The 16,318-nt window shown below is 48.1% G+C and overlaps 1 protein-coding gene across 3 annotated transcripts in view; it reads left to right on the top strand.

The window, feature by feature from the left end:
- Nucleotides 1-15,342, top strand: part of SYNPO2L (synaptopodin 2 like) — a 40,968-nt gene extending 25,626 nt beyond the window's left edge. The window contains exons 1-5 of one of the 3 annotated variants that reach the window (XM_042960043.1): nt 10-288; nt 6,085-6,339; nt 7,947-8,098; nt 8,566-9,080; nt 12,334-15,342. In XM_042960043.1, the coding sequence (XP_042815977.1) occupies nt 6,319-6,339; nt 7,947-8,098; nt 8,566-9,080; nt 12,334-14,483 (2,838 nt within the window). In that variant the 5' untranslated portion in view covers nt 10-288; nt 6,085-6,318 and the 3' untranslated portion in view covers nt 14,484-15,342. Of the gene's footprint in view, nt 1-9; nt 289-6,084; nt 6,340-6,407; nt 6,736-7,946; nt 8,099-8,565; nt 9,081-12,333 lie in introns of those variants that run through there. The other 2 variants (XM_042960042.1, XM_007095676.3) reach the window with 2 other exon arrangements.
- The last annotated feature ends 976 nt before the right edge of the window (nt 15,343-16,318 follow it).

The following is a 16,318-nucleotide window of genomic DNA, read 5'->3' as shown; positions in this document are numbered from 1 at the left end:
AGATGCGCGCGCAAGAACCCGGATGCCGCGCATGCGCCACGGCCTCTCCCGTCGTGGCTGCAGCCTGAGAGCCTCCGCAGGTTCTAGTGCATTTCTGCCTTTTTACCCCGCTCCCCGTTCTGATCACGTTATGGTCCCACTAGCTGAGATGCGATTGAGAGTGACGCATTAGTGACCTCTAATCTAGATCCTGCAGTCACTTCCTGCTGACCCCTGGCCCTATTGATTTCCGTCTATGAAGTTGCTCTTATGACTTTCGCTGGTCATAAGATGTGCGGAACTATTATGGTAAAGAGTTCTAACTCGGCTTTCAGGCTTCATGTGTTCGTGTTCTGGCTTAGCTGCTGACCAGCTTAGGCAACTATCTCTGCCTTAGTTTCTTTCATTTTTTAAATGAGAGAATACTGAATGCCCTTATATTAATAGCTTCTTGAGAGAATGTAATTAGACACTTCACACAGGTTGCTTGGCACCATAGCAATCACTCAGTAAATGTCAGATATTACTAGTTAACTTTTTTTATGTTTATTTATTTTGAGAGAGCATGAGGGGGGAGTGGCAGGGTGGGAGAACAGAGATCTGAAGCAGGCTCCGTGCTGACAGCAGAAAGCCCCATGTAGGGCTCAAACTTAACCAATGGTGAGACCATGACCTGAGCTGAAATCAAGAGTCCCACATCTGGGGCGCCTGGGTGGCTTAGTGGGTTAAGCGTCCGACTTTGGCTCAGGTCATGATCTCGCAGTTCGTGGCTTCAAGCCTTGCGTCCCTGCGTCGGGCTCTGTGCTGACAGCTCAGAGCCTGGAGGCTGGTTTGGATGCTGTGTCTCCTTCTCTTTCTGTTCCTCCCCTGCTCGCGCTCTCTCTCTCAAAAATAAATAAAATTTAAAAAAATTTTTTTGAGTCCCACACCCAATTGACTGAGCTACCCGGGTGCCCCAGTTAACTTTTTTTTTTTTTTTTTTTTTACGTTTATTTATTTTGAGAGAGAGAGTGGGAGAGGGGCAGAGGGAGAGAGAATCACAAGCAGACTCCACACTGTCAGCACAGAGCCGGAAGCGGGGCTCAAACTCATGAAGGCGAGATCATGACCTGAGCCTATATCAAGAGTCACCCAGGCATCCCTACTTGTAGGGTTTTTAAAAATATATGTGGCCTCACTTAATCCTTTCAATAATAGTTCATTTAATTTTTTTTTTTTTTTTTAGCACTGCTGTGTACTAAGCCATGTTCTTGGTTCTGGGACTACATAGTGAACAAAAGTTCTTGCTCTCTTGTTGACAGTAAATAACAGCTATTCTGAAGCAGGGAGTGGTTCATTCATTGAAAAAAAAATGCACTTATAGTCTGTGCTGGAAGCTATATTAGGCATTGAGCATGCTTTAATAAACAGGAAGGTTGTTTTTGTCCTCAGAAGTTGAGGTCAGTGGTTCTCCAAGTGTGATCCTGAGATCAACAGTATCAGTATCACTTGGAAACCTGTTAGAAACACAAATATCAGACTTGCCTTAGACATACAGAATCAAATTTTGGAGGTGAGACCCAGTGAGCCATGGCTTAATAGGCCCTCCAAATGACTCCATAGCACACTGAAGATTGAGACTTACTAATCTAGATTAGTCATTTGCCAAATTCTGTTAACATGTGTTGAGCACCTTGTCTTAGGCTGTGCCCTCTACTAAGTGTTTTCACAAAATTTATCCTCTGACACCAACTCTCATATCAACATAGGAAAGGAGGTATCTTCTGTCTTGCTTAAAGTTGCACTCCCAGGGGCACCAGGGTGTCTCAGTTGGCTAAGCATCTGACTCTTGATTTTGGCTCAGGTCATGATCTCATGATTCGTGAGTTTAAGCCCCACATGGGGCTCTGTGCTGACAGTGCAGAGCCTACTTGGCATTCTCTTTCTCTCTGCACCTCCCCTGTTCACGCTCTCTCTCTCTCTTTCTCTCAAAATAATTAAACTTAAAAAAAAAGGTTGCACTCCTAGTATGTGGTAAAGTCTAAATCCATAGTTTCTTGAGGATAGAGGCTGATGTGTTGCATTATACTGGTTTCTGTGTCCCCACTCTTGTTTCTCAATTGGCTGCACATTAGAATCATCTGGTGCTTTTTAAAATGTCAATACTGGGGCGCCTGGGTGGCTCAGTCGGTTAAGCGTCCGACTTCGGCTCAGGTCATGATCTCGCGGTATGTGAGTTCAAGCCCCGCGTCGGGCTCTGTGCTGACTGCTCAGAGCCTGGAGCCTGTTTCAGATTCTGTGTCTCCCTCTCTCTCTGACCCTCCCCCGTTCGTGCTCTGTCTCTCTCTGTCTCAAAAATAAATAAACGTTAAAAAAATTTTTTTTAAAATAAATAAATAAAATGTCAATACTAGGTGTCAAAGCAATAAAATCATAATCCCTAAGGCTGAGGCCTGGGAATTACTATATATAGATCATAAATAAATAAGTAAATAAATGTAGGTCATTTCATATACAATCATTAATCCTACTGTCTTATTTTAGGGAACCAGTAGCTTTAAATTTTTTCCAGGTGAGGGGCACCTGGCTAGCTCAGTCGGTAAAGCATGCAAGTCTTCATCTTGGGATTGTAAATTCAAGCCCCACATTGGGTGTAGAGATTACTTAAACATAAAATCTTTAAAAAAAATTTTTTCCAGATGATTCTAATGTGCACTCAAGGTTAATTGAAAGCCACTGGTATAGCACAATGGCTGATTTGTAGCTAGCACTCAATAAGTGTATTTGAATAGTGAGTGAAAGGATATTTTAGATACTCTTTTTACTGATGAGGTCAAGTATCTGCCTGAGATCACACAACTAATAAATGGTGAAACAAGATTCCAAGTCCATTTTAGACACTAAGTCCCAGTGTTTTCTATGACTACATCATACACCAGGGCAAACCGCATTTAGCACGTGAGTAGAACAGCTATTCCAGGAAACTCTGTAGCCTTTGATAACTATTCTTACACCACCGTAATGTTATGATTTATAACAAAAAGATCTCTTAGAGTACATTCATACGATGGAAACCTAAAAATAAGTAGAGATTTTATTATTAACATGTGTTGGCATGTTTATGCACACTATCTGTCCATCTTTCCATGACCACCTGTGCACTGTAAGACGTTATTTAATTTAGCCAACATTCATTGAGCACCCTTCACATCAGGCATTGCTCTCTGGACTGTTGACGGACTGTTGCACATAGTCCTTTCAAATTTCTCACAGTCTATGAGGAAGACAGGCATATAAACAAACTACAATATTGGCTGAGGAATGCAGTTAAAAAAATATATGAACAAGGTACATATGTTGCCAAAGGAAGGAAGGATTAATTCTATATGAAGGAAGTGGGGAGATGGGCAGAAATTAGAATTCCTCTACGTTGCCCAGCACTGCACATTAAGAATCATCTGTGGTGCTTTTTAAAATGGCAATACTAGGGGCACTCGGGTGGCTCAGTTGGTTGAGCATCCAACTTCAGCTCAGGTCATGATCTCAACAGTTTGTGAGTTGGGGTCCCACACTGGGCTCTCTAATCTCAGTGCAGAGCCCATTTCGGATCCTCTGTCCACCTCTCTCTCTGCCCCTCTACTCGCACGCTCTCTCTCTCAAAAATAAATAAACATTAAAAGTAAAATAAAAAATAAAATGGCAATACTAGATGCAACAACATGGATGGATCTAGAGGGTATAATGCTAAATGAAGTAAGTCAATCAGGGAAGGACAAATACCATATGATCTTACTCATATGTGGAATTTAAGAAGCGAAACGGGCGTCTGGGTGGCTCAGTGGGTTCAGAGTCTGACTCTTGATTTCAGCTCAGGTCATGCTCTCACAGTTTGTGAGACTGAGCCACACAATGGGCTCAGCACTAATAGCACAGAGCCTGCTTGGGATTGTCTTCCTCACTCTCTCTGCTCTTCCCCTGCTCTTTTCAAAATAAATAAATAAAAACTTTAAAAAAAAAAAGAAGCAAAATAAATGAACAGAACAAAAAGTCAAACAAGAACACAGACTCTTAAATATAGAGAACAAACTGGGGGCGCCTGGATGGCTCAGTCGGTTGAGCGTCGTCGGACTTTGGCTCAGGTCATGATCTCATGGTTCGTGAGTTCAGCCCCGCGTCGGGCTCTGTGCTGACAGCTCAGAGCCTGGAGCCTGCTTCGGATTCTGTGTCTCCCCCTCGCTCTCTGCCCCCTCCCCTGCTCGTGCTCTGTCTCTCCCTCTCTCAAAAATAAATATAGAGAACAAAATAATTGTTGTCAGAAGGGAGGTGGGTGGAGGAATAGGTGAAATAGATGAAATGATGAGCACTGAGTAATGTATAGAATTGCTGAATCACTATATTGTACACCTGAAATTATTATAAAACTGTATGTTAACTATACTAGAATAAAAATAAACCAAAAAAATAAATTAAACATTTTTTAAAAAAGAGAAAAATGTATAGAATTTATACAAAGAAACTTTAAAACACTTCTGAGGAATATAAGATCAAAACAAGTCTAAAGGCATTCCATTCATTCATTCAATAAAAACCAAGCACTTACTATATGCCAGGCATTGTTCCAGGTTTTGGAGATACAAAATTGAACACAACAGAGAAATCCTTGCCAGTTAGGAACTAATATTCCAGTGGGTAGCAAAACCTAGCATCAAAAATATGTCAATTCTCCCTATGTTAATCTGTAACGTTCACAATACCAATAAATATGCCAATAAGATTCTTTCAGGCCCAAGATATATTTAATAATATTGCAAAAATGGAACATTTATCCTTGCAAAGATGCTGTAAAAAAACAAAAATGTGTCCCCAGGGGTACCTGAGTGGCTCAGTCAGTTGGGCAGCCGACTTCGGGTTAAGTCGTGATATTGTGCTTTGTGACTTACGTCCCCGTGTCAGGTTCTGTGCTGACAGCTCGGAGCCTGGAGCCTGCTTTGGATTCTGTATCTCCGTCTCTCTCTGACCCTCCCCCGCTCACACTCTGTCTCTCTCTCTCAAAAATAAATAAACATTAAAAAAATTTTTTTAATTGTGTTCCCAAAGTATACCTGTTTAACATTGCTATTAAAGAATAGAGAGCCTGCCCTGAGTGAGGCATTGGAGTTATGACTCAGTATTACACTACCAATCGTTCCTCCCCAAGAGGGATTATAAAAAGAACCAGATACCCCGGAAGCATGAGCCTGGAGTAGGAAGGTTGGCAAAGCCTCTGTGTCTGCCTCCCAGACATTAGTCAGAGTCTGGATCTGCTTGGCTACACCAAAGGAAAAAAAGAAGAAAGAGAGGGAAGGAGAGAGGGAAGAAAAGAAAAGAAAAGAAAAGAAAAGAAAAGAAGAAAAGAAAAGAAAAAAAGAAAAGAAAAGAAATGGAAAAGCATAGACATAGAGCATTCAGAACCCATTATTAGACCATCTTAGTGTTTTGTAGTACTGGTTTACATAAAATAAAGGTATGGCATAAGCATTGTATTTTGTTCTGTAAAACTCTTGCTGTCTAAACATTCTTGCCTGATTGTTTATTTAAACAGTATATTTAGGGGCGCCTGGGTGGCTCCGTCGGTTGAGCGTCTGACTTCGTTCGAGCGCCGCATCAGACTCTGTGCTGACAGCTCAGATCCTGGAGCCTGCTTCGGATTCTGTGTCTCCCTCTCTCTGCCCCTCCCCCACTCGTGCTCTGTCTCTCTTTCTCTCTCTCTCTGTCAAAAATAAACATTAGAAAAATTTTTTTAAGTATATTTTGGCTTACACTAGACAGTTATTTCTAAGTTTTGGCAAGTCCCAAAAATTCAGGGGCTAAATGAACAGGGAATCACAAAATGGACAATTGCAACCGTTGCTGAAAGTGGGGAAAAAAATAAAATGACAATACTAGGTACCAGACCAATAAAATCTGAATTCCCAAAGCTGAGGCCTGGGAATCATTATATATATATATGTTAATAGATTATTTCATTATACAATCATCTAATCCTATATGCTGCCTGTTATTTTAGGAAACCAGTAGTTTTAGTTTTAAAAAGCTACATTGCCCTCAGCACTGTAACGGGATATGGATCTCCATTTTGATTAACAGGTAAATTCATACAGCAAGATGAAGGAGGCGCTCTTCTGGGGATCTTGTGAAATTGTGGAACAAGCCCAGCCATTTCTCGCCATGGAACTGAAGCCCACGCTGCTGCTGCCACTTGAAAATGAGCTTTGGAGGAAAGCAGTTGGGATTAGTCCGTGATCCTATTAGGGAAGGCACAGTCCCTGAAAGTGTATATATTAGTTAGAGCTAGTACTCTGAGTCCTGAGTAAAAGGCTCATGCAGGAGAACTGGGGAAAGGTGAGGGCATAAGTTTTGACTATAATTAGCTTTGGGAGTAATACAGCTGGGGGAGGGATGGGAGTACAGCCGGCAACTATTTTGAGCACAGCTCCGATTGACAGGACACGTGTGCTGGACTGTACTGATCCCAGGGCCAAGTTGCCTGCCTGTGGTGTGTGGTGTGGGGGGGAAGGCCTGGGGCAGCAGGAGCAGGACAGCCATACAGACAGGCCGGACGGGGTACCAGCGCCTCGACTTCTCTCCCTGGGACACTGTCCAAACTCCGAGGGCCATAGGCCAAGCTGAGCGATGGGTGCTGAGGAGGAGGTGCTGGTCACATTGTCAGGGGGAGCCCCCTGGGGCTTCCGACTTCAGGGGGGGGCCGAGCAGAGGAAACCTTTACAGGTGTCCAAGGTAAGGGAGAGCCCCTATTATTGAGGTTTCAGGGAAAGGGGAACCCAGGGGAATGTGGGAAGACTCGTGTGGTGGCCTTTAGGGGAGAAGTGGGAGGCTGTGAAGAAGAGGAGTGGGGGTGGGCAGGTGGGCAGGTGGGCAGGGAAGCATGCTCATCTGGTGGGAGGAGTAGTGTCTGAGCATAAGCTTCTTGTAGGGGGCTACTAGAAAAGAATTCCTGGTTTCTGGGAGCAGAAAAAAAGAAAGTTCCTGAGGCACCATAGTAGCAGAGGTCCTGTTCTGACCATCCAGTCTTTGCTCTCCTGAGTCTGTGCCTCTACTCCAAATTCCAGGAATATAGGGAAGGTTCTAATTTTTCTTTAAATTGATATGTGACGAGCTGAGGCTGTCTTACCCAGCCCTACCCTACCCTGCCCTGCCCTGCCCTGCCCTACCCTGCCCTGCCCTGCCCTACCCTGCCCTGCCCAGGCCCTCGCTGCCCCTCTTTCCCTTCACCAGACCCTTTCTCTCCCTATGCAAGACTTTTTAGGTGCTAGGAGGATTATGGCATGATCTGGCCTGTCAGATGAAGCTGTTATCTGTTTGGTTTCACCTCACAGGCTTAGTTTTCTCAACCATAAAATGTGGGTAATAACGGTACCTACTTCATTCTAAGGATTAAATGCAATAACACATGTGGAGTGCTTGGCACCATACCTAACATTTAGCAAGCACTCAATAAATGATAGCCATTATTACTAGTATTATTATTTTCACATATGTACATGTGTGTGCACGCATGGCACACATATACACAACCACATTCTCCCAGAATCTGCTGGACTCCCTCCAATCTGGAACACTGTTCTAAAATCTTGATCGTGTAGGTAATGGCCCCTGAGATTCCAAGGCCTAGAAGAGAACTACTGGCTAGTAAAGATATTGCCCTTGGAGGGAAATCTTTAGGTGATACAACTGCCATTCCCAGTACCTCCCCTCTGTAGTTTGCCCCCAGCCTCTTTGATGGAGTAATATGATGTATTACTCCCTCCAGTCTGCACCTTCTTCCCTCTTGATAGGCTTCCTCAACTATAGCTCCATACCCCTCCCATTTCTTACCCTGCAAAATATATCCCCTCCACACATAGGTCCTTCCTATCCTGATTCCTTTCATTCTATTCCCACTTGGAGCCCTCCCTCATCTGCTATCTCTCCTCCCAACACCTTCTCAGATCCGAAGACGGAGCCAGGCTGGCAGAGCAGGACTCCGAGAGAGGGACCAGCTTTTGGCCATCAATGGGGTCTCCTGTACCAGCCTCTCTCATGCCAGTGCAATGAGCCTCATTGATGCCTCAGGGAATCAGCTTGTTCTCACTGTGCGGCGGTATGGAACCCTCTCATCTCAGCCCACCCTCATCCCCCTAGTCCAGGGTTTCCAATGTCTATCCCAGCTTTGTGTCTCACTGCCCTGGCTTCAGCTACTATTAAGTACCCACTTCTTGTAAGTCTGGGCTGGAGTATAAATGTTTGTATATGCCTCCCAGAGGGCTCCAGTGTATCTGCAATTAAGGGATGGGGGTGTCGAGCAGGTATTTGAGTGTGTAGGCCTACTTCAACCCCTTGCCTGTCTCCTCGTCATCACATCTCCCTCTAAGCCCCTGTCCACTTACAGCCCTTCAAGCACATATGCCTCCCAGTTTGTCTTCATATCCCCACTCTTCCCAGCCCACTCGTTCAACCTATAGGCCAGTCACCTCTCTCCTCCTTTCCTTCCTTCTCCCATCCCCTCTAGATCTCTCTAGCTGTCAGTTATCCAGCCCAGTTCTTAAGTACTGTCCTCTTTCCATCCAGGGTAGAGGATGAGGGGCCTGTGCGGTCTCCATCCCCGGGTGAGCTTCAAGTGTTGTCACCCTTATCTCCACTGAGTCCTGAGCCTCCTGGCGCTCCAGTTCCCCAGCCTCTTCAACCTGGGAGCCTCCTCTCACCCCCTGACAGTGAGGCTTACTACGGAGAGACAGACAGTGATGCTGATGGACCTGCCACCCAGGAGAAACCCCGCCGACCCCGCCGCAGAGGCCCCACAAGGCCCTCCCCTCCAGGAGCCCTACCTGATGAGGTCTACCTATCTGACAGCCCTGCAGAGCCAGCGCCTGCCGTAGCTGGCCCTCCCAGTCATGGTGACAGCCGTGTGAGCTCCCCATCTTGGGAGGATGGGGCAGCCCTTCAGCCACCCCCAGCTGAGGCCCTGCTGTTGCCCCACGGCCCCCTCAGGCCTGGCCCTCATCTTATCCCTATGGTGGGGCCTGTTCCCCACCCAGTGGCAGAAGACCTCACTACCACCTACACCCAGAAGGCCAAGCAAGCCAGTGAGTGCCTGAACCCTTTTTCCCTAGCCAGAATCCTTCAATCTGAACCCTAAATCTACCCCTCCGTAACCATGCTTTATGCTTCTTTTGGATATAGGCTTGGGGACAAGTGGAGAAGAGTGATGAGTAGGAGGGAAAAATAATTATTCTCATAGTCCCCATTATTTTTACTGTTCGAACCAGTGTGGCAAAATGTGCAGGTGGTTCAACCCAACCCAGGAACAAAGTAGGGAAGCTGGAAAGGGACATGAAATCAACAAAGGGTTTGCTTGTTGTTGTTGTTGTTGTTGTTGTTGCTATGATTTTGCTAAGTGTCAGGCAGACAGGGTGAGGGCAGAGTGAAGACATGATGCAGGGGAGTATCTGGAAGCAGGGCAGGAGCTTTTCAGTGTTAACTCCAGGCATAACATCAGAGCCACCTTTGACATTTGTAAATTCAGTTAGGATTCCTGGGACTGGGAGACTATGGGATAGTCATGAGATCCCTAGGAAGTGGCAGAGGGAGGGATCTTCGACTCCTTATCTCAGGCAAGAATGTGGGCCTGGGCAGAAAAAGCCTGTTCCACTTATCTCAAGCTCTTTGCTATTTTTGATGTGAGCTACAGAACAAGGTCTAAGGGTGAGCTTTTTCCCTGTCCCGTGCCTCTACCCCAGAGACCTTTGTTGTCACCTTGAAAATCTAGGATTACCCCTCTAGTTCTCATCTCTCATTTCTTCCCTCTACCGTTCTGATTCCTGGTCCATAGAACTTTGTGTGCCTCAGTCTGGGACAGAGGCTAAGGACATTGATAAAATAGAGACTGACATCCCTGAGAATGTCCAATATCCCACAAAGAAATTCCAGATGCATGCCCAGGATCCCATGCTTATCCCCAATTCTCATTTTAGCACCCCTCCCTTCCTATCATGCTGGGTTAGACTGCAGTTAGTGGCTCAAGATATTTTTAGCCAAGCAGACCTCATTGTCCAGTGGGGTGGGGTTGGGGGAAGGGTAGGCAGGTGTCCATGTCCATCACACCGGGGCTTGTGGGGCAGCAGAGAGAAGGGAGGGAGGGGGCCAGGCTCAAAAAATAGCACAGTGAGCTCATTCAGCTGCCAGCTCTAGGGACAAGACAAAGGGGCTTTAAAAGGCGTGGGGGGTGGCTCAAGCTGGTCCTGCTCCAGCCAACACTGCATTTCTCAGCATGGAGAACTTTGAGCCCATCAGCCAAGAGCCCTTCAGCCAAGCCAGCTACAACAAAGCCCCAGACCCAACTCCTGAGCTCCAGGACCCATTCTACGCAGGTACTACCCTCCCATAGCCAAGAGAGTTCTGGGATCTAGACTGGAAGGGAATACATCAACAGCTTAGGAAGGGGTGTCTTTGGGAAAGGTCTTATTCCTTATTCCTTCCTCCTTTTTGACTTCTTTCTTCTCTTCTCAGGAGAGTTTCACTGCCCCTTTCTCAGAATGGGCTGATGCTATGGCTACATGTCAAAGGGGTTTGTGACCACATGAGCTTTAGAAAACTCATGGGGAGGGAATGTGTGTGAAAGAAAGAAGTATGAGTAATCTATAAATACATGAAGGCATGTATATGGGAGTCCATGGGAGGATATATGTGTGAACACAAAAGTGTCTGTATACATGTGTAGCTGGTGTCAAGAAGGCTTTAATAGTAATGGTTACTCACAGTGGGCCTTAGGGCTGCCATTAAATGCTAAATTTACCTACACTATCTCACTTAATCCTCATAGCAATCCTATGAGATAGCCATTATCATGCTCATTTACAGATGAGGAAACTGAACTTCAGTGAAATGAAGTAACTCTCCCAAGAACCAAAAACCTGAACTGAACTCTGGTTCCAGTGCCTATCTCTCATGCACAGTGCTATTCTGTGGTATAAACGTTGGGATGGGTGGAATGAAAGCCCTAATTAGAAAGAAGCTTGGTATCTTGAGTGGAAAGCGGATGGAATTTCAAGAATTTTTCAGGAGGAACTGGGGATCATGGATCAGAGTGTATCTGTGTCCAAGGCAGGGTCGTAGCAGCAGGGCATCCTCTCCCATTTCCTGGCCCCACCTCCTGGGCCCCACATGGCATAGGAAGCCCTGCCCAGGTTGCCCTTAGTACATAGTCCTTGTGTGCCTGCCTCTTAGTGACTGCCTGAGCTCTCTACCTACAAGGCTGACCCCCAAAGAAGCCCAGCCCACTCCCACCACAGTTGGGTGGTGGTGGTGGGGGGAGGATATATTTAGCGGATGACCTCGAGGTATCCTAAAGATTTGGAGGGTTGCCTTGGTGAGCAGCACTCTGGCTTTTCCTGCATCTCAGATGTGAGGCTTTCCCTGGCTGTGAGTATCAGGGGTGTGAGGCACAGAATAGTGCCCTGGTGGTTGGAAGGCCAATATCAGCTCTAAAATTTTGTCCAAACTACTAGTAACAGGATCTCTGCAGGGGGAGCTCTGTGAAGAAGGAATATGCATGCATGTGAATGTATTTCAGTGACTGTGCTTTTGTGTGGGTTCATGTGTATTTACATATGTTTATGTGAACTAGGGTATACATAAGCTGGGGTATATACGAATGAGAGAGAAGAGTACATATGAGAAAATATGCCCATAGCTGGCCTTCACTAGACCCACATTCTTGCTGAAATGTGTGGTGGTTATTTCTATGAATGTGTATGATGTGGACTACATAATGGAGGTGGAAATGTGAATGAAGATCCTTGTTCCTAAGGGTCCTTTGTGTCCCTACCATAGGGGTAGGGGTAAGAAGAGGAGATAAGTCCCTAAGTTTCTGAGAAGCCCCCTAACATGGTCTCTGTAGTAGAAGGAAGTGTCCCTTCTCATTTTGTCTCTTCCTGGGACCTGCCTCATCTCCCTGGCTGCCATGGGAAGTGACTGTCCCTCACCTCCATTGCCAGCCAGGAATGGTGGGAGGCAGGGGAAGAATGTGGGGGTGGGGGGGTGGGTAAGAGCTCATCTCCAGGAAAATAGAAGCAGAGTAGAGGGGAGAGAGGATAGGAGAGATGTGGTCAGAGCGGTGTGAGGACAGCCAACCAGAATCTGCCTTCCCTTCAACTGTCCTTGGTTTCACCTTTCACCTACCACTCTGCCCCCAAGTCAGAGGACTTTGCCACAGACAAAAGACATTGTAGATCAGGCCAGTGAAAAGAGAGTAGGTGGGAGGGCTGAGGAAACTGGCTGGGGTGTGGGGAATAGGACTAGAAGACTTTCACTGACCATTTTCCCTCCTGGCTTCCTCAGAACTCCAACGGGCAGAGAGCCTCCAAGAGAAGAGTGTGAAGGAGGCTAAGACCAAATGCCGCACGATCGCATCCCTTCTAACTGCAGCCCCCAACCCCCACTCCAAGGGGGTGCTTATGTTTAAGAAACGACGGCAGAGAGCCAAGAAGTACACCCTAGTGAGCTTTGGGGCTGCGGCTGGGACAGGTGCTGAGGAAGAAGACGGGGTTCCTCCAACCAGCGAGTCGGAGCTGGACGAAGAGGCCTTCTCCGACGCCCGCAGCCTCACCAACCAGTGCGACTGGGACAGCCCCTATCTGGACATGGAGCTGGCCAGGCCAGGCTCAGCTGCAGGAGAGGGCCAGGGCCGGGGGCTGGGAGGGCAGCTGAGTGAGGCCTCCGGCAGAGGGGTCCAGCTCTTTGAACAGCAGCGCCAGCGCACAGCCTCCAGCACCCAGGAGCTGGCACGGGATGGTCCAGCAGCCGTGCTCAATGGGCAGGGCCTGCAATCACCACCTCGGGCCCAGAGTGCTCCTCCGGAAGCAGCTATACTCGCATCCAGTCCTTCCCCAGCCCCTGTAGCCAGCCCCACCCCCTTCTTCCCAGGCAGTGGAGCTCCAACCCCGGCTCCAAACATCTTTAACCGGTCAGCTAGGCCCTTTACTCCAGGCTTACAAGGGCAGCGGCCAGGTACCACCTCGGTTATTTTTCGACCCCTAGCCCCCAAGAGGGTGAATGAAAGCCTGGGAGGTCTCAGCCCCGTCGCACCGCCCTTCCTGTCCTCTCAGGGGCCCACCCCTCTGCCCAGCCACGTGCCGGCCTCCGGTTCCCCCAGCACTCCACGCACCTCAGGCCCCGTGACAGCTACAAGTTCCCTGTACATCCCAGCCCCCAACCGTCCCGTAACGCCAAGCGGAGCCTCGGAGCCCCCCGCTCCCCCTAGTGCCGCTGCCATGACCTCCACCGCTTCTATCTTCCTATCGGGACCTCTGAGACCAGCTGCGCGTCCAGAGGCTCCCGCCCCAGGCCCCGGGGCGCCTGAGCCACCCAGCGCTCGGGAGCAGCGCATTTCCGTGCCAGCTGCCCGCACTGGCATCCTCCAGGAGGCCCGGCGACGGGGGACCCGGAAGCAGATGTTCCGGTCGGGAAACGAGGAGACGAAGAACTCGCCCAACCCCGAGCTCTTGTCGTTGGTGCAGAACCTGGATGAAAAACCCCGAGCCGGGGGAGCGGAATCTGGTCCAGAGGAAGATGCTCTGAGCCTTGGAGCTGAAGCCTGCAATTTCATGCAGCCACCAGGGGGCAGGAGTTACAAGGCTCTGTCTCACGTGACGCCTAAAACCGCTCCTCCAATGGCTGCCAAGACGCCGCCCCCAATGACTCCTAAGACTCCACCTCCAGTGGCTCCTAAGCCCCCTTCTCGTGGGTTCCTTGATGGGCTAGTGAATGGGTCAGCCCATTCGGCTGGAATCCCTGAACCAGCAAGGCTTCAGGGCAGGGGTGGGGAGCTGTTTGCCAAGCGGCAGAGCCGAGCAGACAGGTATGTGGTAGAAGCTACACCTAGTCCTGGCTTTAGCCCTGGCCCTAGGCCCAGAAGCCCTTCCCCTACACCATCACTGCCCTCTTCCTGGAAATATTCACCCAACATCCGTGCCCCACCTCCTATTGCTTACAACCCACTGCTATCACCCTTTTTCCCCCAGGGTGCTCGAACTCTCCCTAGTAAGGCCCAATCCCAGGGTCCTCGGGCAACCCCTAAGCAGGGTATCAAGGCTCTGGATTTCATGCGGCACCAGCCCTACCAACTTAAAACTGCCATGTTCTGTTTTGATGAGGTTCCCCAGACTCCTGGCCCCGCCTCTTCAGGGCCCCCCAAAACTGCCCGAGTCCAGGAGATCCGCCGATTTTCCACTCCAGCACCCCAGCCCACTGCAGAACCCCTGGCCCCCACTGTTCTTGCCCCACGAGCAGCCACTACATTGGATGAGCCCATCTGGAGGTCAGAGCTGGCCTCAGCCCCTGTTCTTAGCCCAGGCCCTCCTCCAGAGTCTCCCAGGGGTCTTGGAACTTCCCCTAGCTCCTGTGGCTTCCAGGTAGCCAGGCCTCGGTTCTCAGCCACCAGAACTGGATTGCAGGCTCATGTGTGGAGGCCAGGGGCAGGCCACCACTGAGTGGGGTACAGCTCCCAGGACCAAGGAGAGGTGGAACATCCTGTTCATAAAGTTGCTTCTCCAACCTATCCCATGCCCTCTCTCAGGCATCCGGAGGCTAAATTCCCTCCTGCCAGAGATAGTTTTGGAGTTGGTATCCCATCCTCCTGGCTCCCAACCTCCCTGCTGCTTTCCAACCTACTATCTCTGCTTTGTTATCTGTGCTTCCCTTTGTCTCTGTAGCTCCTTTTGTGGGTCTTTGTCTTTATCTCAGTCTCTCGACCCACACTCCTCCACTGGTCTCTCTTTCTCTACATTTGTGCTTTTCTCTGTGAGCCTCATTTTAACATTCAATGAGAAGCACACAGAGAAGTTACCAGTGAGACCTCAAGCAAGCTTACCATCAGGCAGGCTTCAAAAGGACTAAATTGATCCCTGCACTAAATCGCTCTCTACTCCTCCCCCTCATTTTCCAAGCTTGGCTGGCATATATCTAGGCATGTATATGTACATTTGTGTATGTGCAAATGTGTGTGAGCACAGATGTGTTCTTATGTCTGAGGCAAGAGTAAGAGGAGAGGTCTAAATAAAGACCAAATCTGGGTCTTCCCCCTGTATTGATGAAAGAATGGTCAGATAGCCAGATAGTGGGGAGAAAGATGGACTGGACTCAAAGATCAGTGTCTGTAGCAGGGGTACAGCATCTTGTGAAACTCACAGATTATGAGAAGACTTGAAGGGCCAGAGCAGTTTGTAAGGGCTGAGTTATACCAGCTAGACCAGGAATAGAATTAAGAATTCTATTCATCAGGGGGTGCCTGGCTGGCTCAGTTGGAGTAGCAAGCAACTCTTGATCTCAGAGTCATGAGTTTGAGCCCCACATTGGGTGTAGAGATTACTTAAATAAATAAAAAACTTGAAAAAAAAAAACCGAATTCTATTCATCAGGATTTAAGAGCAACTTAAGAGACCCATACTAAGCTATAAGGATCCAGGAAGTGGAAAAGAAAGACAAAGAATTTCTTCTGAGAATGAAAAAAAATCATTGGCTTCATTGCCTCATGCACCTAAGACAGAAAGGAGGGAGAAAAGTGCCATGGTGTGAGAAGTGACGCAGAAACCAGGAGCAGAGCAGAATGAATGAAATTAATTGAGCCACAGAGAGGAGCATGGGGAGGGAAAGAGAGACAGTAGAGGTGGGTTTCAAGAAACTCACTGTGTACAAGAGGGGGATTGGGGAAAAATTTGAGAGAGAAGAATGCATTTGTCAGAGTGAAGATGGATGATGGTAGGGGGATGTGAGAGTGTGTACTGAGTGTTGGAGGAATACGTGGTGTCTGTGCTACTTCCTTTGAGTCTGGCCTTCTGCCTTCTGCAACTTGTCATGATGACCTGGGAAAGGGCAAGGAAATACCCAGAGCCAAAACCTCTTTTCAGTGCTACCCCATCCCCCGAACCCTAGCTTTTGTTCCTTTCCAGCTTCTGGTCCTGATCTCTGATCCTAGATGGGTATGGACTCCCTTTTCACCACGACCACCACCAGTCAATCACGTTTGCTGCTTGATCTGGATTGATCGCTTCCTTTGCATATTGGGTGTGAGTCACAGTACTTTGGTTTGTGCACAAGAATAAACTTAAGCTCCAAATCTTCTGTTGCTGTCATCTCTTCTGGTTTTATTCCTAAATCCTAATTCTCTTCCATCTTTTCTAACCCTGATCTCCTGATTCCTGATCTCTTTCTCCATTCCTGCCCTATTTTTCATCCTTTACCCTTCACCCCCTAGTCTTTTGCTCTTCTTTAACCAGTTCTGTCCCACTCCAATTTAGCCACCTCCACCATTCCCCTTGGTTCTCAC

The sequence above is a fragment of the Panthera tigris genome, chromosome D2 (genome assembly GCF_018350195.1).
Source record: "Panthera tigris isolate Pti1 chromosome D2, P.tigris_Pti1_mat1.1, whole genome shotgun sequence".
Lineage (NCBI taxonomy): Eukaryota > Metazoa > Chordata > Mammalia > Carnivora > Felidae > Panthera > Panthera tigris.
The sequence above is the reverse complement of the archived record's forward strand: the minus strand, read 5'-3'. Positions and strand labels throughout refer to the sequence as shown.